This window comes from Lissotriton helveticus, chromosome 1_2, assembly GCF_964261635.1.
Source record: "Lissotriton helveticus chromosome 1_2, aLisHel1.1, whole genome shotgun sequence".
NCBI classification, from domain to species: domain Eukaryota; kingdom Metazoa; phylum Chordata; class Amphibia; order Caudata; family Salamandridae; genus Lissotriton; species Lissotriton helveticus.
Window position 1 is genome coordinate 147,917,730 of NC_136058.1, and position 24,372 is coordinate 147,942,101.

At 47.5% G+C, this 24,372-nt stretch overlaps 1 protein-coding gene across 1 annotated transcript in view; it reads left to right on the forward strand.

Annotated features, from left to right (window-relative positions):
• The window catches only part of FAM151A (family with sequence similarity 151 member A), a 203,165-nt gene that overhangs the window by 150,189 nt on the left and 28,604 nt on the right, over window positions 1-24,372 (forward strand). Inside the window, exon 7 of the mRNA XM_078673442.1 lies at window positions 19,287-19,421. Within this exon, the coding sequence (XP_078529568.1) occupies window positions 19,287-19,421 (135 nt within the window). The remainder of the gene's footprint in view (window positions 1-19,286; window positions 19,422-24,372) is intronic.

Here is a 24,372-nt window from a genome sequence, read left to right on the forward strand (position 1 = left end):
TTGTGTGTTGCACAACATATGTGTATGCAGCAAAGCCCTATGGATACAAGTGCCAGATGCACCAGACGATGATGATGAAGATGAGGCAGGCGGACTACACCCCTCTGCAGCCGCAGCAGGAATAGCCCAGAGGGACTACAATGTTGACAATTTCTTCTCTGGTTGAGGTCACATTGTGTGGGTCCTTCGCAGTAATGGCACAGTACGTTGACTGCCACAGGCACTGCATGTGCTTATAAAAGCATTCCGATACACATTCCCTGCGTGCATGTCACTCATCTGTACAGGCACTTCAGTCATACAAGTGTGGGTTCGACATGTGCTGTCAATTGAGGGATTTGTTGATGGATGGTGGGTGTGTCACCTCTGTGCAGTGAGGCTGTTTAAGGTGTCACATATTCGAACTGTCAGTACTGTGTGTCACAGTTGTTACGGTATCCCACTCTTCGGTGTTTCACGTGTCCCAAATCATTCCATTTTGTCTGTCATTTGTGGCCTACAAGTGACAACAGGAAGTCTTTTGTGATCTGATATGTGCCGCCATGATGCAGGGATGCACCTTGGGACTCAAGTCCCACAGCATGGGCAACATGTACGTAAGGGGGAGTCACTGCCCCTACATTAGTCCGTGCTTTCATGTTTGTTTGATCATGGACATGGCACGTCGGTGTGCAGGGGGTTGTTTATCCCTCTGCAATGTGAGGGGGGATGCAGTTTCACAGTGTGTACCATGTTTGTTTCCACATTGGCTCAGGTTACATACTGAATGCATGTCAATGTGCATTGTGGCTGTTTGTGGGGAAATGCCTATCTGATTTGGACAATGGTCATTTGTTCTGCGTCTCAGCTGTGGGGTTGTGCTCGCACATTGTCATATCACCGTTTATTTACTCTGCTTTCATGGTGCATTTTCCCACCAGACGCGTGGGATTTTCAGGCCTGCTGCTGGTTTTCGCTGCTTTTTGTATTGCGCTTGGCCTTATCGCAGCTTTTTTTTGCGTTCATGTTTCGTATTTTTGCAGCATGGCGCTGATTTTAACGCGGCCATGTAACGCTTTATCTGGTGACTGTCGCATGGTACCGCCGTGTTGTGAATACTTGGTTAACATGGCGTAAGTTTACCGCGATAGACTGCGATGTTGGAGGTTGCGTTAAGTAACTTTTGCGATATTTATCAAATGTTCTTGAGAATATGCCCCCATGTTGTTTCACTATTGTAATTTTCTGAAAATCCTATTTCAAGTGATGCTTCTGTATCAATGCTTATACCAAGGAGTGCTTCAACATCCTTTTATTTAAAGTGCACTATTGAGTGGTCCTTGTAATCAGTAACCTGTGACCATTACATAATCCAGGATGCAGTGAGACAGCTTCCAATAATCCTTGTGTCACAGAAAAAAGTTGCATTGAGTATCCTCTGTGTAGATGCAAGTAAAATGTATAAACTTGTTTGCGGAGATGACTGTAATGCTGCACTGCTATACTGGTGAGTGGTACCAGTGCCAGCCTGGCTAACCGATTGGCGCTTTAGAGCATCAACCATGCAGCAGCCCTACTAATCATGTGATAGAGCAAATATGACAGTATCACCCCACCCTCCCCCAACACCAGAAACTACACTCCTTGCAATCTCATCACGTTACAGATCTGGTGCCTCATATTAAGGGCTGTCACCCCACCCTAGATGAGATCATCAATATCTCACCTGGTGAATGTAACACACACAGGGTTAAAACAAAGAAATATCCTCTTCTTTCTGCACACAATTGACCTGTAAATCCCACCCTACACAGATTCGTTCAACAGACTTCATCATTGCTTCACTCTAGAAAGAAATTGTAAATACTCCTCTTCAAGTAACACCTCATTCAAAAATAGCTACGTTCATAGTTTGCACACAGGGATGCAAATGAAGAGTCCTCCTGTAGGGTGTATATAGAATCCTAAATGTTGACAGGAAAGAATATTGTTACCACAATGTCAAGGGACAAAATATCTAAAGGTAAGTTTCTATACAATTTCTATACCCAACTCCATATATATGGACTTTGGTGATCTATGAATCTTGATGGTACGCAGAAGTGGTTGGGACTCGATATTCTCTAGTACAATTCACCTGTAGGCGGGTCGTACTTTTCTTCACTTGTACCCATCCCACATCTATTGTGAAGTGCTGTGTTGCTTTAGAGCTAGATTTGTGCTATAAAGTATAGAACTTTGGGCCATGTTATCAAGCAAGGGCGATACATTATCGCCGCTTTTATCAGCAGGAAACTGCCGCTAAAGCGGCGATAATAGGCTTGATAATATGCCCTTGTGAATTCCCATAGAAGCCCAGGTTCTGGTGTTAACCTGGGCTTCTATGGGAATTCACAAGGGCCTATTATCAAGCCCATTATCGCTGCTTTAGCGGAAGTTTCCTGCCGATAAAAGCGGCGATAATGTATCACCCTTGCTTGATACTATGGCCCTTTGTTCTTCTGTTCCACTGAATTCCTTTGTTCCACTGCTAAATGGTATGTGAAAGAGAGCTAAATAGGTTTTCAAGATGATTTTGTTCAATGACATGAAGTGTAACTTTGGTAAGCCAATTAACTTCTTCAATCAGTCACAGTTTAATTTGATTATATGTAATGTGTGTAACCAAGCGATTCGGTTTGGGATTTTGTTCCTAAGGAGACAGAAGTCATGCGCCATGAGTGCTTTATTTTTATGTTAGGAGCATGTGACTTTGTATGAATGTGCCATATTCCTGCAGTGTACATCATGTAATTCATCCTCACAGGTTGGTTCCTGTGACGTCAAAGTAGAATGTTGATGCTGGCTGAATGGTATTTCTTTGAAGAATCAAAATAAGGAGGGAGCGGCCGTCTGTGGGAGGGTACCAGCCATGGGGGCAAGGCTGAAACACTAAAAATATTTTTTGAACCTTACGAAAGACAAGATGTTAAGCAAACCATAATCTTCTTTCAGGATTCCATTTAAGAAATAAGACCAGAAAAGTGGCTAATGACTAAGGGATGGTACAGACATGTGGATCCGTGGGCCGTATTGATATGAACAACGATCAGACAGAATGGCCAAACGTATGGACATTATTTGTGATTGAAACCCAGTGATTTGCCGAGCTCATGGGAAATGCACCTCCCAACTCTGATCTGTGACACTTATGGCAGAGTGGAGGCACTAGGAGGAACTGAGGAACAACACAGGTAGAAGACAAGAATGCATGACTAACCACAAAGGTGGATCTCCATGGCATTCAGTCCTACTGAAACCACAGTGAGCTGTGAAATAATTGGCAGTAACTCATGTTGCCGCTTCAGCTGCAGAGAGAGAGTGAGATCCACCCCCTCCTGTTTTTGTGGTGCCATCAAACACTGTCCTTAGAAGAAAGAGGGTTTGCAGTTCTTGGACAATCCGATTGTCTAAAGTCGATTCTTTTGAAACCACGTACTAAGCACCTCTGGCTTGGAGTTGGCACTTTAAAAGCCAGTAAGCCTTTTCGAGAAATTCCTGGCTCAAAGAATGGGCAGATGTTTTTAAACAAAGGTTGCCTTTGCGGCCATCTTTGGAACAAGCCACCCCTCTGGTGATATTGGGATGCAACAGAGCACTTCCACACCTGCACCTACCTCTATCGCTGTTGATATCCTGCTGTGTATAACGCAGCCAATGCAGGGTCGAGAAAGAACATGTAATCACCTTGCAAATGAATTCTGCATGTAGTAGGTGTCAACTTCACTGATGATGGTAACAGCATTTGCAAGATCCAGATAAGCTCAAACAGCATTCAACGAGCAATACAGGCTTGAACAAAATCAACATTGTTTGTCCCACCCTTTATTCATCACCACGGTCTAAATTGAGCATTTTTTTGTCAAATACGTTTCTTTCAGACTACTTGTGCAAGGTAAAAATACTACAGATTAGCAAATACCTAGCTAGGGTCAACTAAAAGTTTTAAGTACCTTTGAGTTTTCTTCAACGAGAACAGGAGGTACAGAGATCAATTATGTTATGTTATGTTATGGGTGTCTTATATAGCGCTCGGCTACTCCGAAGAGTGTCCCGGCGCTTTCTAACCCACAACAAACTGCACAGGGCAAGCACGAAGGAGAAAGAGAGCGAACAAATTACTGACCATAGAGCCACGTCTTCAGACCCTTTCTGAAGGCCAGCAGATTAGATGTACTGCAAAGCGGCCAAGGCAGGGCATTCCAAAGCTGGGGGGCCAAACGTTTAAAGGAGCGTCCCCCCACCCTTGCTTTCCTGACAACAGGGACAACGGCAAGGCAGAGAGATTCCGATCTTAAGGCTCTAACCGGTTTGTAGAAGGCAAGCTGTTTCTGAATATATTCAGCTCCCACAGCATGAAATGCCTTATGCGCCAGTGTAAGTGCTTTAAAAACAATCCGCTTCCGAATAAGCAGCCAATGTAAAGAATGTAAAAGGTCCGAAGCTCTCGCTCGGCGATGCAGGCCAAAAATGGCCCGAGCCGCCGAGTTCTGGACCACCTGTAGTCTTTGGAGAAGGTATTCGGGCAAACCCAAATATAAGACGTTTGAATAGTCCAGCCTCGAACCAATGAGGGCCTGGACCGTAATCTTCCTATGCGCCAGCGGGAGCAATTCAATTCAATTTTATTAAATATGTTTTGGAACTCCGTGGAGATCCACATATTATACAATTACAAAAGACAATGAAAAATTTTGACCGTATAAAACAACTCATACAGACAGTAATTATACAAAAGTAATTTACCATTCTATTAATAAAGTTCCAAGAAACATTTAAAAAAATTAAAAATTTTGTTACAAAAAATTCCATTCGGGGGGCTAATAATAGCATCCAACAGAGCTGTTGCAGAAGAAATACCAAACTGAATACAAGCCGGTTTTATCCAGAGGCGCCGGTAAGTCAATAATGCAGGACAAGCTAACAGGGCATGTTTGGAGTCTTGAATTGCTAGGTTACAGAAATTACATACATTGGATATTCCGTACCATTTGGCCAACAACTTGTTCAGGGGGAGCAAGTCCTGCCTGAGAAGTAGCCAAAAGCGGCGTAAGCCATGCGGGATGTTCCATGACAGATAGGGTTGTATCTGTCTGATTGAATAGGAATCAACAACTTGAGTGGCCCCCTTTTTTTGTGTTGTTAAATTCCGATCCCTCTCATAGCTTAGCTTCCATGTAGCTTGTTTTAGTTGTAATTTCAATTGATTCATGGAAAGCTCTAAGATGGAAGCTTCCTCCAACTCCAAGAGAGTGATAGCTTTCCTATAGTTCTTTATTAGGATCGAGTATGCATTTAGGGGGCCCATCAACTCTTTTGTAATAAGAGATCTGAGAGTGGATGGCTTTCCTTTAATCAGACTAATGACCCAGCGAATCACTCCTGCAAGTCCCTGAGCCCAGCTACTCCTAAGGCCGAGTTCTAGACGCAGGGTTGCAGAGCTACAACTATTATTAACCGAGGTTAAATTTCTCAGTAGGGAGCCCTCCACTGTGTCTAAAAAGCCCCATTCCGCTAGGTCAATTAATTCTACCCCGTAGAGCAGAGTCGGGGGAACTTTTGCCCGAAAGGCCTCCAACAGATGAACGAAGTGTCTCTGACCTGTTGATTTATACAGAGTTCTTAGGCCTTTACCCTGTGACTTTGCTTTTCGAGAACTGCTTTCAATGTGTAATTTATTACTTAAATTACTAGTGACTACCATACCTAGAAAGACGTACGATTTTACTCTTTCTAATTTCTGACCTCCCAATTCCCAACTAATGTGGTCCAGTTTTAGTTTGTTTCGTCCCTCCAAGCACATTATCTTACTTTTAGAAATATTTATTTTCAAAAAGTGCTCTTCAGAGAAGATGTGTAGTGCATGCAGACGGTTATTAAGACCCTTGGGGGAGAGGTCTAATATTAAAATATCGTCTGCATACATTAGGCAGGGGATGTGTCTTTCGCCTAAACGTGGAGCAATTCCTACACATGTTGATAGAGTAAGGGGAAGGTCACTAACATAAAGGGAAAATAGGAGGGGAGCTAGTAGGCAGCCCTGTTTGAGGCCATTTGCAGATGGAATGAGCCCGGAGAGACCTCTTTCTCCTCCCAACAGAACCTTGCACCATGTATCGTCATGCAGATCCTGGACCAAGCGTAAGAGGCTATGTGGCATTCCTAAGATGTGTAGCTTTCTCCACAATACCTGACGGTCGACCTTATCAAAGGCCGTGGAGAAATCTATGAAAGCCACATAGACTCTTCCCTTCCTCGCTCTTATGTACTTATCAACTATTACCTGGAGGGCAGTTAGATTATCCATGGTCCCGTGGTTTTTTCTAAAGCCTGTCTGTTCAAGTGGAAGGATATTTGCAGATTCAACCCAAGCATTTATCCGTTTGAGCAGGCATCTGGTAAAAACTTTGCCGATTGCATCCAACAATGCAATCTGGCGATAGTTCTGGGGGAGAAGACGATCACCCTTTTTGTACAATGGGACCAGGATGCTTCCCTTCCAGGAAGGTAGGACCTTTCCGCTAAATATGCAGGAATTAAAGATAGGGCATAAGAGCTTGCTCCATTTGACCCTGTTCTGCTTTAACACATTAATTGGGACTTCATCGGGGCCCATAGCCCCTGAGCGTCTCATTTCCCCAATGGCGAGTTCTATGTCTTTTTCTGAAAAAGACTCTGTCTATGGGCTAATATCTAAAACCCGTACTTGAGGGGAAACTGAATGGTTACTGGCATAGAGATTAGAGACAAAATCCCTCCATATGTGTTCCTCGATAGGGATAGGGAGTGGAATGGTTCTCGTTCCGCACCCTTCGCCTATAAGGGACCAAAATTGTCTCAATTCTCCATTAGTTACAGCTTCCCTTATTTTTACCCAGATGGTATCCTCTTTTTCTTTTTGAAGAGCATATAAGAGTCGCCTCCTTCTCCTTTTTAGTGTTGTTATTTGTCGGGATTTATCCTCAGTTCTATTTAAGTATTGGGCCCTTATAAGTTTATTCAGGTCTACATTGAGCAATTTCAGAGGACAGTAGGTTATTTTGGTGAATTTTTTCTTATTCTGCTTTTCAACCCCTGTTATTATTGAATTCAGAAATAAGGAAAAAAGCTCGTTTTCACGGCCATACCAAGAGGGGAGCTCGGAGATTGCTATATCTAGCATATCCTCCAGGTAACGATGAGCCCTTGCATTCCAATAACATCTTCCCGAACTGTTACCAACATTTATTTGGTTACTGTTCAAGGACCATTGGTCACATTTAGGGGGATGTACGTTCATTAAGATTGAAATGATTTTATGATCGCTGAAGATGGTATCGATTACAGCGATATCCTTTAATAACTCAAATGAATGAGACCCTGTTATAACATAATCAAGAATCGATTCCCCTTGATACGATCTGTGGGTAAAGTTTGCTGGAGAGTCCGAGGGGAGACGCCCGTTTGCGATTATCCCATCGATTTCTGCCAACTCGTTTAGTAATAATTTACCCCGTTTATTTGTTAATATATTTTCAGGGAACGTTGCCCGAGGAATATGGAGTGTATCTTCTCTTATTTTGTCAGAAAATAGATTTAAGCTAAAGTTGGAGATTTTACAATTCAAGTCCCCGGTTAGGATAATAACCGTTCCAGGATCTTTCTCCTTAATGCTCTGTATATGGAGGAAGATTTTATTTAAAATTGTGTTAAAACCCGTTTCAGGAGGGATATAGGCATTTATCAAGGCCAGGTGGATTCCAGCTAAAAGGTTGCCTGACCCAAACAAGGTAACCACCTGGAAAAGTTTACTCGGGTCCAGGAAGTGGTTGTAGTCCCAGTTTATACGGTTGGATAATAGGCAGGCTATGCCCCCGCTGGCGTGGCCTTTTTTATTCGCAGTGGCGCTGCCTTCTAGAACAATATAGTCCTTCCCTATTTGGAGATTTTCATTGCACCATGTCTCCTGGAGGCATATGATGTTTGCTTCTAGGGATAGGAGAAATTGTATTTTCTCCATATTATTTTTTAGACCTGCTGAATTCCACGATATTATAGATAAATCCGTGCTAAAGGAACTGATTAGATAATGGTTTTCCCGAAGATTTGTCGGCTAATACTTTGGGCAGCCAATTCCAGAGATCCTTTTCCTCTCTGGGGGTAGTTTGATAAGTTGAAAAGGAGGTTTGAGCATATGATACCACTCGAGAATCACTAGACTTGCTTATTTTTAATTCTTTGATTTCACCCAAGTTATTTATATTGCCGGCTGCGGCAAGCAGCAGGGAAGACGGGGGATTCCGTTGGTTTAGCGTTTTAACAGCCTTATTCCGACAGGAGGGCATTAAAACAGGAATTACATCTATTCCCCTACTCTGGAGGTCTTCAGCCCGTTGCAAGATGAGGTTAGCTACCAGTTTAGAGTAAAACTTCACCCTCGTAACCTTCCCCACTTCAGACTCTTGTTGCAGAACTATATCTAGGTCGGCTGATTGAATAAGTTTCAGATTGGCGGATTCTTGGAAATATTTCAACAGGAGGGATCTGTTCAGAATACAGTCAGGTTCAAAAAGGGGAAAGAAGTCTACCCATACAGTATCTATATTATTTTCTATGTATTCTTTGCCCGAGGTAACCTTTGCAGGAGCTTCCGTGGGTGTAATTACAAAGGGATTGAAAGAAGACATTTTTTCGGCGGGGTGATTATGCTCTTGCCCTAATGGAGTTGGTTTATCTGCTTCTTGGTTCGATGAGCCTTGGGGAGGAGCACCCTGAGCTGTTGCACCCTGGAAGACGGATGCGAAGGGATTAAGTGCCATGGTTGCTTGGGTAAGTGGCTTTAAAACCTGACATGGGGATGTCGATTTATGTGCCACTTTTATAACCCTAGTATTATTGCTTTGTTGGCCAAAGGTAAATATGTTAGTAATTGCTGACAAGGGGGATGTATGGGTAGGTAAGAAGGGTGATTTTGCCTTGGATGTTAAGGAAGTGTTTTCTTTGGCTGACATATTGACGGGATTTTTGTTATTTCCCGCTGCCATCTGTGCTTGAGGTGACACTTCCAGTGGAGGAAAGTTTAAGTATTTCCTGAATAAAATTTTCCTCCGCCTATTTTTATCTATCCGTCTTAACAGTTTCCTTTTGTGCTTTCCGTTCTTTTTTAAAGGCTCTATTGTCTCTCTATTATCAGTTTCCCCCTGAATAGCTTCCTCCTCTGTTTCCCCGTCCCCCTTCTGTTTCTTAAAAATTGGGAATAAATTATTTCCAGTTTTTAGCGGGGTTTCCCCATGGGGTTTTATTACAAAATCGTGATTTACTGAGCCATTTAAATTGGAAAATGGATAGGAAGCGCCTGTTTTCTCTTGCACTATTTTTGAAGTAGTTGTAGCTACTAGGGGTTGCTCATTTATGCCAATCTGATCTGGGGCCGTGGGAGGGGAGGAGGGCCCCTTCCCGCCCGCTTCATTCTCTTTTTGGGACCTCAGCAGGACTTTTAGAATTTGGGTCACTGTGTCAAGCACACAATCGGATCCCCCCACAAATTTTTCCAATAAGTGTAAGATAGAGGCCAATAAATGTTCTAAGATGCAGAGGGAGTCAGAAAGCGGTTTGTCGGGCCCCTTGCATTGGAAGGAATTTATTCCGAACAAATTTAAAGTTGGGCTAGAGGAAAAGTGAGAGTGTGAGGTTTTGGAAGGGGTACTGCTGTAAAGTTGTAGGCCGGCATGGTTTGACATTAGCGGAGTATTCTGGGGTAACTCAACTGCTGTGGGATCGGATTCTAAATACCGTTGACATAGGACTTCATCTAGGATCATTGGAACCAAACCATTGTGAAATGAAGTTTTGGTTAAAGAACTGTTTGCAGGCTGAGTAGCTTCATCGAGGGGAATTGCCATGATGTTTAAATTGTCTTGCTCTATATCTTTTTTTGTTTTTATGATTACCTCTGGTACTAGGTCAATATTATTTTTCAGAGTAGAAAACAGGGGGGGTGAGAACTCACTCTTGGGGGGGGATTGTAGCGTCCTAGCTGGACTTGAGTCCGCCTTAGCTTTTTTGATTTCAAGATTTTCTGAAACATCATTTATGGTAAAGTCTAAATGGATAACTCCGGGATCTTTTGGGTCCATTGCTTTATTAGCCAACCCTAAGGCTTTGTTTTTACCCTTTTCCCAAAAGTTAAAAAGCTGGCAGGTACTTTTCATGTTGGTAGATTGGCTATGTTTGTTTCGAAGGGGATTTGATTTTGTTTTGGAGCTGGATCTTCCTACTATTATTTTACCAGATCTTAGTTTCTTTGTCATCTTGACTGGGGAACACTATCGTGAGTGCGCTGTAAAGGAGCGAGTTTTATGTCGATCGGGAAATCTGTGATTACACTGCAAGTAAGTGTTTCTAATGGAAAGGAGCTTAAATACCTACCCGGCTGCAGATTAGCTTTAGGTGCAGTCTCACAGGTAGTTTACAATAAGGTATGACTTACCGGGCCTAAGGGGATGGGCCTAGCCTAGCCTTCTCGTGCCTCTGAGGGCCTCAGAGGGCCCGCCCTTGTCCCGGGCTTCTCCCGGGCGCTACCCGCGCGCTCCCGCGCAGCGGTGCACGGAGTCTCTGTTTATTGACTGACCTTAGGAGGGGGCGTGGCCTTGAGGGAGAGCGTCACCAGGTGTGATCGGTGAGGCAGCTGCTGGGACTCTTGGGAGTTGGAGTCCAGCAGTCTGCTCGCTCGCAGCCCTGAGTGCCTCAAGCCCTTAGTCCAGAGATGTCAGTTACAGCAATGAGCTGCTCCGGTGAAGCGGGACCCGCGGAGCGGGTCCGGCGAAAAGTAGCGCTTACAGATGCGCTTCGACAGGAACACAGAGCGCTATACCAGACCTCCAGCGCTTGATACAGGAACAGTTCAGCAGGCAAAGGTGCAGAAGGGTATCCGCTGTTGGTGGAAATCCGGCGCCTTTTGCAGGGAAGAAGGGGGCGTGGCCTTGAGGGAGAGCGTCACCAGGTGTGATCGGTGAGGCAGCTGCTGGGACTCTTGGGAGTTGGAGTCCAGCAGTCTGCTCGCTCGCAGCCCTGAGTGCCTCAAGCCCTTAGTCCAGAGATGTCAGTTACAGCAATGAGCTGCTCCGGTGAAGCGGGACCCGCGGAGCGGGTCCGGCGAAAAGTAGCGCTTACAGATGCGCTTCGACAGGAACACAGAGCGCTATACCAGACCTCCAGCGCTTGATACAGGAACAGTTCAGCAGGCAAAGGTGCAGAAGGGTATCCCAGCGGGAGCAGGGGAAGGAACTTACGTAACATTTTAAGGAGGCCATAACAGGTGCCGGCCAATCCAAGGATCTGGGACTTAAGCGTCAAGCCGTTGTCAATCTTGACCCCCAAGTTCTTGGCAATCAGAGACGATGACATGGGAGGGAACATATTCACCGGCCACCACTCCTGCCAGCTCGGGTCAGACTGACACCCGAAGAAGAGCACCTCCGATTTATCTGGGTTGCACGTGAGGCTGTTTCGCTGAAACCATTCAAAACAGCCCCAAGACACCCACGGATGCTCTCTTCGTCAAACTCAGCCCCCTTCCCACAAGTGAAAAGGAGCTGGGTGTCATCGGCTTATGACACGATCTGAGACCCAAACGACTCCGCCAGCACCGCCAAAGGGGTCATAAAGATATTAAAAAGAGTCGGGCTCAGCACCGAGCCCTGCGGGACTCCGACCTCCAGAGGCGGTACTTCGGCCGAGTAGGGAGGGGCTCAGACCACCTGTCGGCGACCAGCCAAATAAGATCGATACCAGCTCAACACCGTCCCTCTCAGACCGATCTCATGGAGCCTGATGAGGAGACCCTCATGAGGGATGGTGTCGAAGGCCGCCGACAGGTCTAACATTACCAACATGGCTCTTCCTCCTGCATCCAGCACTTCCTTGATGGCCTCATTGACTTCCAATAGCACCGTCTCGGTGCTTAGGTTGGTCCGGAAGCCAGACTGGGTGGAGTGCAGCAAACTGTGGGTTTCAAGGAAAGTAGAGAGCACAGTGTGCACATGCTTCTCTACTATCTTTGCGAGAGCAGGCAGGAGGGAAATCGGCCTATAATTGGCATGTAGCTCAGGGTCCAGACCCGGCTTTTTAAGTAATGGGACAACCATCGCCTGCTTCCAAACCACGGGCACTACACCCCTAGTCAAAGACAAATTAAGGATGGGATTAATCAGAGGATTCATAACCTCCGCCACCCTAGCCAAAAATTTAGCCGGGCAAGGGTCTAAAGGTGAGCCCGATTTAAGCTTGATCAGGAAGTCCTGAGATGCGGAGTCAGAGAGAGATGGAAACTCCGAGAGAGTGGGTCCAGATCCAGCTGTCAAATTCAGCTGGTCTCCCGGGCTCATGACATCACTCGGGCCCAAAGAAGAAAAAGAATCCTGAATCCGCTTGATCTTAGTGGTAAAAAAGCTAGCTAGCAAGATCACCCACGTCTCAGAGAACTCATGATGCGACGCATTTGCATTAGGGGTCACAAACTCCTTCACAATAGTGAAAATTTCCCTACAGGAGCTCGAAGCAGTCTCAATTCTCATAGAGAAATAATTCTTCTTTTCAGATAGAATGTCCACATGATAGGCTTTAATGGCCGCCCTATAGACTGCCTTGGCCCCAGAATCATACTGCTGGCGCCAGAGCCTCTCTGCTACCTTACAATTGCGCCGTGACAAAGCCAATACCTCCGTATACCAAGGAGCAGAGGTCTGTCTAGAAGTTTTCCGGGGAACAGTCTCAGGTGCTAATTCATCTAATCGCTCCACTAACCACCGCTGCAGCAGATCGAGATCCCTCTCCAGGTCTCCTGACAGCGGACAGGGATGATCCAAACAAGCCTGGGCCAAACTTTCTGGGGTCACCCGATGATAGGCCCGACAAGTCTGCCTAGGATGACTCGACGATACACAAGATGATTTGCTCATTCCCAAAATCTGAAACCTAATCAGAAAATGGTCCGACCAGAGGACAGGGACAGGGCTGGCCATATCGAGTGGAATGGTGGAAAACACCTGAAATGGGTGTGACCCTTGTTATGAGTCGGCACTGCCAGGTAGGGAGTAAGGCCCAGGGGGGAGGTGACATCATTGATTTTAATCGTGTCACCATCCGCCCCCACGTCCATATGAATATTAAAATCCCCAAGCACAATACAGTGTTCTGCCTTCAAGCAGAGCGCCGATGCCAGCAACTGAAGCTCCTCGTGAAAGGATCCCAGTTGTCCAGGTGGCCTGTAAACCAGGAGCCCAGTAAAGGATTGATGGGGAGATAAGGCTATAGAAAAAGCCAGGGATTCGCAACTTGAAATGGCCTCCATAGGGACAACCACACAGGGAACAGACCTCCTGACCACAATCGCCACCCCTCCACCCCTCCCAATCAATCTGTCGTGCCTAAAGATTACATAATCAGGCGGAATAGCAGTTACAATGTCCGGATTGGAGGCCTCCCCCAGCCAAGTTTCAGTAAGCATTAGGCATACATGTTTTTCTACAGCTAGAAGCTCATAGATGTCGAGAGCATGCCTGCTCAGAGAGCGGGTATTAAGTAAGAGGCACAGATGTTTAACAGTGGCCTTAGGGCTAACAGCCCCCCCCCACTGGGAAATTGCCTGGTAACCAACCACATCCCTGACACCGCCTTTTGCCTCTGTATCGCCCAGGAAAGACCACACGACACGCATCCCTACCTTCCTTAAATAAGAGTAGCTCCGCCACCGAGTACCTAAGCCATGAGCCAGCCCCTCCCGCCACTCCGTCCACCTCCGGGACGCTGACGGGCGCAGACGGGCTGAACTCAGGCGTAACTCCGACGGTACTTCGGCTACCTCGCTGCGCGTACCCGCTGCGCGTCAGCATGACCGCCTTAAATGCAGGTCAAGCGTCCGTTCGAGCGACTAGCCCGACAACAAAAATGGCGCCGCCAAGCGTCCTACTACCCCCCCCCAAGATGTCCGCCGAAGTGGAGGCAAAGGAACAGGGCCCGCCAAAGAAGCGGTGGGTAATAACTTTTAAAGTGCAAGTCAGAGCCCTAATTAAAAACAGGGGGAAACTACGAACCCAAATTAAATAATAAAGAATTAGAATAAGAAAGAGGGTCAACGACTTGGCCTATGGGTTGAGATCTTTCTACAGAAAGGTGAAAAGCCCTACACTCATGCCAATCCTGCAGGTGGCCCAAGGAAAGGTTTTCTCAACCTTAGCCTAAAGAAGCAAAGCTCTCAGGGGATGGGATAGCGTTATACTGGACAAATTGTTGCTTAAGGTCTATAGATCAATTTTTCAGTTACCCTCCCACTCACCCCAGCTCAGATTAGGCTGGAGTTTCGCATTGTTAATCAGTCACTTGCATGGAAGGTGGCTTTCACAATGTGTGGCCGGAAACTTAAACTGGCAAAGAAATGCTCACAGGGTAATTTTCTTAAGTCTGAACTGGAAACAAACCATAGTTCCCCAGCTAGGACGTAGCTGTCGCAGGTGCTGAGTACCCTTGGTTTAACTTCGGACATTCCTATCAGCCATCCAGAGTTTAAAAGCCTGGCAAAAGTAAGGACTCATCTGCTTTCACTTCGTGAGGATAAGGACTCCCTGTCTCAAAGCAGACACAGCTGGATGACGCTCCAAAGCCACACGAGCCTGAAACCACCAAGGTACTTAAGCAAAACTTTTAATGATTGGATCAAGGTAAGTTCATGAAATACAGGATGGGGTTATGTGAGAATCTGGCCTGGTGTATGATGTCCACTTATGTGAGTGGACACCTTGCACCAGTCCAGACAACCCTTATGGTGATTTAAGAGGTCTTAGACAACCTTAGAAAGCTCTCTAAGTGGTAGCTGTGGAGAGCAGTCTTCAGGCTTAGTCCAGAAGGAGTGTAAAGCAGCTTGTTTTACAAGAATGCAATCTTATAGTAAAGATTCAGTGAAAAAGAACCACAGAATTTATAAAAATATGTATTTATTATATAATACTCTCTAGCACATAGAAGTATCTCCTACCCAGAGATATGCACAATGTGCATAATACTTTAGCAAAGAAATACAGTAAATAGCACTTAATACACAGTGGACCCCAGGGGGGACCAAACCATATACTAAGAAAGTGGTATGAGAACCACCACTTGGGCCAAGGCAAGGTAGAGAGGATGTAGAAGTGCTGGGGACCCAAGGAACCACCCAAGGCGAGTAGAAAGGGACCCCACGGAGAGCGTGTGCAGGGTGGGAACATGACTGTGTGCTCCGTACTACTCTAAGTGTAATTCGAGGTTGGATTTTTAAAGATTAAGGACCCTTCCTAGTGGACCCTGAAGACATCTTGTGGAAGACAGAAGGTTGGAGAGCCACCCCACCTCTGGATACCCTAGTACCCACGTTACCTACATCAGGGAAACCGGGTGCATACGTGTGAAGTGGTGTTGGAAATCGCCATCGAACCCAATGGAGGATTTTAGGAAAGAGCCGCTGCTGATGAAGGAGAAAGTGTCTGGTGGAATCCGACGGTGGATTCTAGATGAGAGGTACCTGCAAGCAGAGGAGACAGAGTCTATGTCACTCAGGGGTTACCAGGAGACTTGGAAGACGAATGCCCTCTGATGTTGGGTTTTGTAGGATGGGTGACAATGACCTTGACTCTGCAGCTGTGAGGCCCAGGTGATTCTGAGGAGGACCAGGAACTGTGCACAAGCTATCCCACGAAGCATGTCGAGTGCTGAGGGGTCGGTGTCCAGGGGGAGCACCAACAAGCCTTGGCAAATGCAACCAATGCAGGCATTGAAGAAGGAGCAACCTCGAGACCAGCAAGCTCCAGGGGACTCACCACAAGCAGGGGAGTCAGGGCAGGCAACAAACAAACAGGGGAGCCCAAGAGAAGCAAAGGGGACCGTCAATTGAACCCACCGACCAGAAACACTGGAGTCTCAAGAGGACCTCGAGCAGCTCAACAAAAGATGCAGGCCACGATGCACACAATGTGGTGCGGCCCAAGGTTCTGATAACTGGAGGTGCTTGAGGTTAGGGTTACTTGGAGCCTGGCGGTCTCCTTGGAAGCAAGTCACCAAGCCTTTGCAACTGCAAATTGACACAGGGCACAGAGGTTCAGTTATTGCAACACCCACAAGGTATACTAGACTCAAACTTGGTGAGAGGGCAGGGCAGGCCTTGGGAGCTGTGGAAAACCACAACCTGTGCTGCAGGGTCTTTGGAGCCCGGAGGAGCTCAGGATCAGCAGACTGGTCGACTTAGTTGAGGTGCCTGTGGATGCAGAGAAGTGACTCCTTCACTTCAAGGGAGATTCCTTCAGGTGTCTTTGATACTCACAGGCCTTGGAAGGTTCCTGTTCGGTGCACAGGCACAGACAATGCAGCAGACTAAAAGGGGGACAAAGTTGAGCCCAAACAAAGTCCAGAGTGCCCAGATGGTAGAAGAAGAAGTGGTGTCTGATCTGAATCTTATCCCACGACAGATCTAGGGACCTACACCCAGGTAAGCCCTTAAGTACTCTAGGGAAAGGGTTGGGACGATTCAGGGGACCCTCCCACATGAAGGTCTGTACAGGAGGGAGGCTCCCATGTCCTTTGTCCAGTTTTGGACCGGAGCGGGAGCCAACAGCTCCCAGGACTGGTTTGAACTGGACTATGCACAGGAACACCAAATGTGCCCCTCATGCAGACTGGGTGGTGCTGGCAAGCACACCCACTCTACCCCAATACACTAAATCCTGTCTGGGAGGTGGTCACACCTCCCTTTGGCAGGATGCCTATAGTTCTGCCTTCCCCTGTTCGAGTTTGGATCAGCAGCAGGACGACAGAATCGTGTCTCTGGTCGGCAGGTGGAACTCCTGAAACACGCGTAGAGTCAGTTTGGAAACCACGGAAAAAAGCCAATCATTCATCAAAGTGCTGCTATTGTTTGTTCACTACATCCTTTATAAATTCCATCATGTTTGGCGAAAAGATCATATATATCAATATGATTAGGTGTATGTAGTATGTTTGTGGATGTGAATGAATGCGGTCAGAATGTTGTGTATTTTTGCTAGCCTCTGTATGAATTTTTTCTACTTCCAATATATTTTTATAATGAATCCAAAATAAAAAGATAAAGATAACTAACAAATAAACTTTTTTTATATGTTTCTAATTTTCTAGTGTCACTATTGTTTGTTCCTCTTCTTAAGATGGTTTGAGGGATATAATGGTCTGAAGTAGCCCTAGAGTATTTACATTTCTGGTTGGCAGCAACCATTTTGTGCTGTCTGGGTCAAAAAGGCTGGTATCGGGAACACTGAGATCCTAACGAGGGGGGGCTCTTCCAGTGCTTGGAATCATACCTCCCACACCACTTACAGTGTGGCAGTATGATTCCAACATGTTTGATAACAAACATGATAGGATTAGTTGCAGCTGTTTCAAGATAATCATCGCGTAATTACGCAGTGCCCCACTACATAGTATGTGGCTGCTTCACTAACAACCCAGGAGAATGGACTCCGTAGGCTGTAGGGGTGTCCTGCTCATGCAGGGGCACCCTCTCACTTAGAACCAATCACCCTGTCTTCAGGATTTCAAAGGCCTGCTATAGGGATGAACGTATAGGTTTTAGGTGCAGTGACCCTAGATATAGGAAACCTATATCATTAGTAGGTGGTGCTAGCACCAGTCTACACAGGCTGCAATGGCAGGCCTGAAATTCAATTTTGAATGTTCTCCCATGGGTGGCATAAGGCATGCATCAGCCCATGGGGGACCTCTAGTGTACCTATGCCCTGGGTACCTTAGCACCATATACTAGGGACTTATAAGGGTACCCCAGTATCTAATCTGGGATGTGCCTAAGTACTTGCCACAACAATTTAAGGGAGAAAGCAGAGAGACTGGGGTCCTGATTAGCAGGATCCCAGTCAGACTAGTCCAAAAACGGATGCATGACGTTACAACAGCATGCTTTTACCACGCATGCTGTTACAACGCGGTTTTTACAACGCATACTATTACAATGCATAGCGCTTTGGGGTGCTGGATAGTGAATAGTTTAATTTACTATTCCAACTCCAGTCCCCGTGGATAGTAGGGAAGGTGTTGGATAGTACATTAAATCTATTCCCTATCCTAGAGCGCCCCCCAGCGCAATGCTTTGTAATGGTTTTCGTTGTAAAACCTGCGTTGTAATAGCACTGCGTGGTAAAAGTTCCTTTGTAAAGGATGTTTCCCTCCAAAAACAGATGAGCACCAGGCAAAAAGGGGGTTAACCATGCAGAAGGATCCTACCTTGCTACAGGTTATTACTGATCTTATATCACTGGCCGAATGGAAAAGACAGGAGGTGCAGGAGTCTTATCTGCTTTGCACTCAGGGTCAAGAAGACATTGCTCATGTACTTTGTTTGCGCTGCACTCTCATAGGGGATCGGCGAGTTCTTAGAAGACTATGGAATGAACTTGGCATCAAATACTGCAGGGAGGCAATGATGGCCTGCTTTGGACCATCTGATCTTGTCAAACTGTACATTGGTGAAATTCCTTAAGTGGTTTACAAAAAAGCTTGAGCTCAAGCAATTGAAGGAGAGCGGGATGGCTAGATAATATACTGTTCATCACTAAGGTTAAATCTCGCCCCTGACTCCTTACGAGTTTGTAGGCTTCATAACCTGAGGAAAGTCATGAATTGCTGATACATTCTACTACCCTGTCCTTGGCCACCACTTACTATTACTCGCCGCTTTACTGTTCAGTACTTGGAATTTTAACAAAAAGTGTCTGACCCAACCTCCCTTCATGCATGGTGGCTCACTGGCTAAATAACGCTATTAGATGCCTAATCCGCGACACTCATAATTTTATTCAACAACATTGCTCGCACCTTACTCTTTTTGCACTTGGACACTGTTTTAAATTATTTCGATCATTAGTCAGAACACCAGCTAGATTTATTGCACTTTATTTGCAACTCCTGCACTTTTTTTAATGGTTTTATTGATTTTAATATGCTTGGAAAATCGACCCCACTCGCGTGCCTTATTTGTACATACCCTGGCAGTCGAGATACGTGCCATACTTTCCTTTTGGGACAAACCAGATCAAGCTATAGTGCAGGAAACGTGCTTGTTTTATGTATATGCCTTTTCTTTTCTTATTGTATTTAGTATGTACTATATTGCAATGGTTTTAATAATCAAGCAGTAAAAAATTATTACGATTAAATACTTTGAAATGAACAAACGACAATGCTTTATCTACATTATGTCATCGGTGTTTTCACAGTGAACCCCAAAAGAAAAAGGATGTTTTACTCAGGGGGAAGTCTGCAGAAATTCTTTCACCCGGAGGACTCCGATGCCCTGTTAATCCAATGGTACGAGGTTGACAGCAAGGTCGCTCTGCTGACGCTTCTTCAAAGTGAGTACTACACGGATGTAAATGGTATTATTAACACCAAAAATAACCATGAGGATTCATATGCCCACGCTGTGGTGCACCAGAGGCAGATTTTCTGCAAGTATGGAGATATGCGGTAATGGCATCTCTTTGGAGGGAGGTGGCACGAGATCTAAAAGTGGCAACAAGATGGGGAATTGCAGGCACCCCACGTGAGATACTCCCGGGCTTGGTCCTTCCCAACTTCTACAATGAAAAAAACATAGCCGCACATTTCTGATGCTAAGCCTGGTGCTGGCAAAAAGGCGGATCGCCGTTAAATGGATGAATGCTCAGCCACCCAGCTATGCAGAGTGGCTGCGGGATGTGTGTGAGTGGGCGGTGGCTGAAGAGGTGAGGATCAAACATGTGAGACAGGATGAAAGCAGCGTGGAGGCAGATGCTATTAGACCTGTGGAATGAGGGTGTATCGCCAGGGGGTCACATTGATGAAATATAACACGAAAAGAAACAAAAAGCTTACTAGTGGACTTGGGCAAGGGATTATTGTAAACAGCGCAAATACCAGGGAATTATACCCCATCGAGGCACTGAGACTACGGACACGGGGTAATTAACTCAGTAACTCAACTGTGCAGCAAGGAAGAGTCCTGCGACACAGGCCACCTGCCTTCTATTAATAGATGTAGAGCGTTTAACTGCAACATCACATGAGCAGCTAGAGGGCCAGGGGGTGATGGGGAATGTTTATACATACCCATTTTGGAAATCGCCCTGTTTTTCAGAGTATGCTATATCGCGAGAATAATGACTGTGAATGGAATACATTGAGTAACCAATAACAAAAATATTTTAAAAAGCATAAAGATCCATGAGAATCAGGTGCACCCAATGGAAATGCTCTGGATTCCCCCTCCACATATTCAGGTTAATCTCTTGTTCCTTGGAACAGACATTCAGGAGCGTAGCTTGGCCAGTAAAGCTGGGGGGTGGGGCGGTGAGCTGCTGCACACGAGAGGGGCTTAAGGGACAGTGGAAAGGAAAATGAGTGTGGGGTGTTCTTAACAATAACCATGTTTTAAGAACTTCGAAACACAGACAAGAGTGTTTGTGTTTTATTTTGAGTGAGTATTTAAAAATGTTATGATAAAAAAATGTGTAAAGCGCATGTACACTGGATTGCTTTCATGGCGCTACTCTAAGAGGTACCGGAGCCCTAGGGAGTTACTCATAAGCCTATCTAAACAGCCAGGTCTTGAGGAGCCTCCTAAAGCTGAGGAGGTCGGAGCAGGATAGGATTTCGGAGGGGAGAAAGTTCCAAAGTCTTGGAGCTAGAACGGCAAACCTAGCACCACCCATGCGCTTTAGTTGGAAGGAGGGGGTTGACAGAAGGTGCTTTTGGGCTGAGCGCAAGTTGTGCATGGGTAAGTGCCTCTGAATAAGGCCATCCACAAATTTAGGGCTCTTTCCTTTCAGAGATTTGAAGATGAGACAACATACCTTGAAGGCGAATCACTGTTCAATAAGGAGCCAGTGCAGCTTCCTCATGAGGGGGGTGACATGATGGTGCCTAGGTTGCTGAAAAATCAGTCTCGCTGCTTGGTTCTGCACCAGTTGCAGACGTTTGGTTAGGTATAGTGGGATGACAAAGTATAGGGAGTTAGCGTAGTCAACATGGGACATAACCATGACAAGAACCACCTGGATTGGGGGCGTGGCCGGACGCCGATGGAGACTGGAGACTGGAGCCTGAATCCAAACTCCCATCGGTGATCCCCCTTCCAGTGCTATCCTGCCTGATATAGGGGGTCCCCAGACACAGACCCCCCCCCCCCAAAAGCCAGAAACACTGGGGGTCAAGCGAAGCCAGGGCACAGGCCCTGAAAACGCCCAGTACAAGAATTTGACTGCCGGCCGCAAGGCTGATCAAAATGACAGCCGCGGCCTGATTGAAGAGGCCGGAGTGTACCGCTGAGGCCGCTGACTGGGGGAAAGCACCACGGGTACCCCCTGAGAGTGCTTGACCGGCAGAGCGCCAATCCACCTGAAAGCCACACAACCCAGTACATAGAGGGGGAAGAAGGGCAGACGGAGCTCGGTCAGGGCAGGTTGCGGAGCCGAGGGGGCGGCTTGGCACTGCACCTGGATGAGCGCCCGGCTGCGCATACAGTGGACCCCGAAGTGAATGAGGGGATGGAGAAGAACTGACCTGGGCTGAACTCTGGCCCTGGGAGAGATGCCGCATGATTTCCGGGAGTAGCCAGGCGGAGCGGAAGTATCGGGCTTGCGGGGCCATCTGCAGCTGAGATCGCAAAAAGACGGAAGGCTGAATTTGTGGAGCAGAAGGAACGAGTTTTTGGGGCGCACGAACGGCGGCAGTGGCACGGCGGATCCTTCCCCCAGCCGCTGTGGGGGCCATACACATTCCACGAGCTGAAGACCGAGATCTCGGACAGCTGGAGCACGGGCACTGATTTGAAACAGGCCGGACGGACCGGGGGGCCCCACTTGAGAACCTGCGGCACGAGACTCACTTAACGGGCCTTGGACACAGCACACACACTGCCCTATCCCCAGTGAATAGGCGATGCAGGGTAGAGGAGCGGGAGCGGTGATTGTGGACTGGACTGCGCACCTGGCAGGGCAGAGCTGATCTTAAGGAGCTACATGCATTGGCCTTTCGGTGCTGGGGTGCACAATAGACTGGGGGGGAATTTTACTCTCCTAAGTGGACCAGGAATAAACCTTGAGAGCAATTGGGGCCTGGGCTGACACAGGCCTGAGGGTCCAGGAGGCCGCATTTGGGGCTGCGCTGCATGGAGGCACCCTGCGCGGGATCGGACCACAGTGCACTCACGGCCCTGTTCCCTGCAAGGTAGCGGCAGCAGAGAGGGAGTGTAGGTAGTGGGCCGATTAGCGCCCTCAGAAATACTGCGCTGATTCAGAGGAGATGCAGACAACGGCCCGAGGGGAGCGCACCTGATGGGGGGCAGCCTTGACTTTATCGGAGGGCCAGAGGTAATCTCTGCCATAATCAAAGGGACCCACTGGAAGCAAGCAGCAAGCACTGGGCAGCAGGGCGAAGGAAGTACAGCAAAGAGTGCCCACGGCCACCGAGGAACGGGGTTACACTCGCGGGCACCCGGACAGTGCACACTGAGCCAAGTGTCAGAAGAGGCCACTCAGCACCGAAAGGGAGGCCCATGAAGCAAGAGAGGCTCACAGAGGGCTGGACCCGGAGAGGATGGCCACAGAACAAGAGCCCTACCAAACAGGTGCAGTGACAGGCCAGAAGAGGTGGTGATTGAGGCCTCCTGAGCTCTAGTGGAGAGGGACACAGCAGGCAACATCAGCACAGCGACACGAGGGAGGCATGCAGGAAGCTGTCTGTATCAGCTGAAAGGCAGGCCCTGAAGAAGTACTCAACACTGGGTAAGCCCCGGTCAGAGGGGGCTATAGGCCATACTCAACGCTGGAGCCAGGGCAGGGAAATGCAGGCGCAGGCTATCAGGCGACGCTGGGAAGAAGAGAACCCCACGGCCAGAGAGGCTGCCGTTAATGGGAAAGTAACCAAAAGGCGAGACATGGAGCACCAACAGGAACCTGCAGGGGAGGACTCGGGGGACACTCGCCCAAGAACAGGCACTCGCACGGATCAAAAAGAGACGCCAGCGGACCCGTCCCTCCACGATATCCTACAGGCGATTGAGATGTCACCAGCTGCAGTGGAAACCAAAACTGACACGCTTAGAGAGGACATGGGCTTGCTGAGAGCGGATCATAAGAAATTGGTGGAAAGAGTTTCGGCAACGGAGGGGGAGCTCTGCGACCTGACGCCTCAGACGCACTCATCTGCTCAGAGACTCACTGAGATAGAAAAACGAGTACAGGTCCTAGAACTCAGAGCGGAAGATGCAGAAAATAGAGGACGACGCAACAACCTGCGAATCATAGGCCGGCCAGAGAAAATCGAAGGGAAAAATATGGTGTCATACTTGGAACACTGGATCCGTACTAAGGTGGCGGGAGAAGGCCTCTCCCCCTACTTTGCCCTGGAGTGTGCACACAGAGTCCCGGCTAGAGCGCTCCAGCCAGGAAGGCCCCATAGACCAGTAGTTGCCCGGCTCCTATTCTACAAGGGTAGAGATCATGTGCTAAGCCGAGCTCGGCTTAAAGGACCTCTTCAAATTGCGAACAGCACTGTGAGAATTTTCCCAGACTTCCCTAGAGACGTGCAGAAGCAAAGAGCATCCTATACTGCAGTTAAACGGAAACTCCGGCAGATGGGAGTCCAGTACTCAATGGTGTTCCCGGCCAAGCTTCGATTAGTCTCGGAGGGGGAACCAAATTCTTTGCTACCCCACAGGACGTGTGGGTCTGGGTCAAACTGCAGACAACAGAGGAGCGGAAGGAGGCAAGACTAGAACAAACTGGACGAGCCTCAGCACGGCCTGTGGACAACTGAGGGAACTCCCGAAGAAGAGACGCAGTGGGGACAGAGAGAGCGAGCAGTGGCAGCAGTAGCCTCACTCAGCACACAAGCGACGCAGGACACCTCCTCTTTGTCTGGGGAGGACCCGCGGGATTCGGACTCGGACACCAGCACTAGCACTAGCACTAGCACGGTGGGGGAGTCCAGCCATACCCTCCCTAAAATGACTCCCAGACTGGCAGATGATATCATTTGAAGGTTACCAGGGCACGCAAGTATTATTAGAATATTGGAGAAGGGGTGCCCATTACGCACTGAACATGCAGTAACTTGAGGGTACGGGGCGCTAGACATGGGAGTTATTGGTGAACGTCCACCAGGGTACGCAAGTAGCAACAGTATATTGATGGAGGGGGGCCAATGGCACACAGACACTGTTTGATGTGAGGCACAGGGGGCCCCAGACAGTGGGACTACTAGTGAAATGCAACAAGCACTGGGTGGGTGTGATCTAGGGGGGGGGGGGACACAGATCTCCTT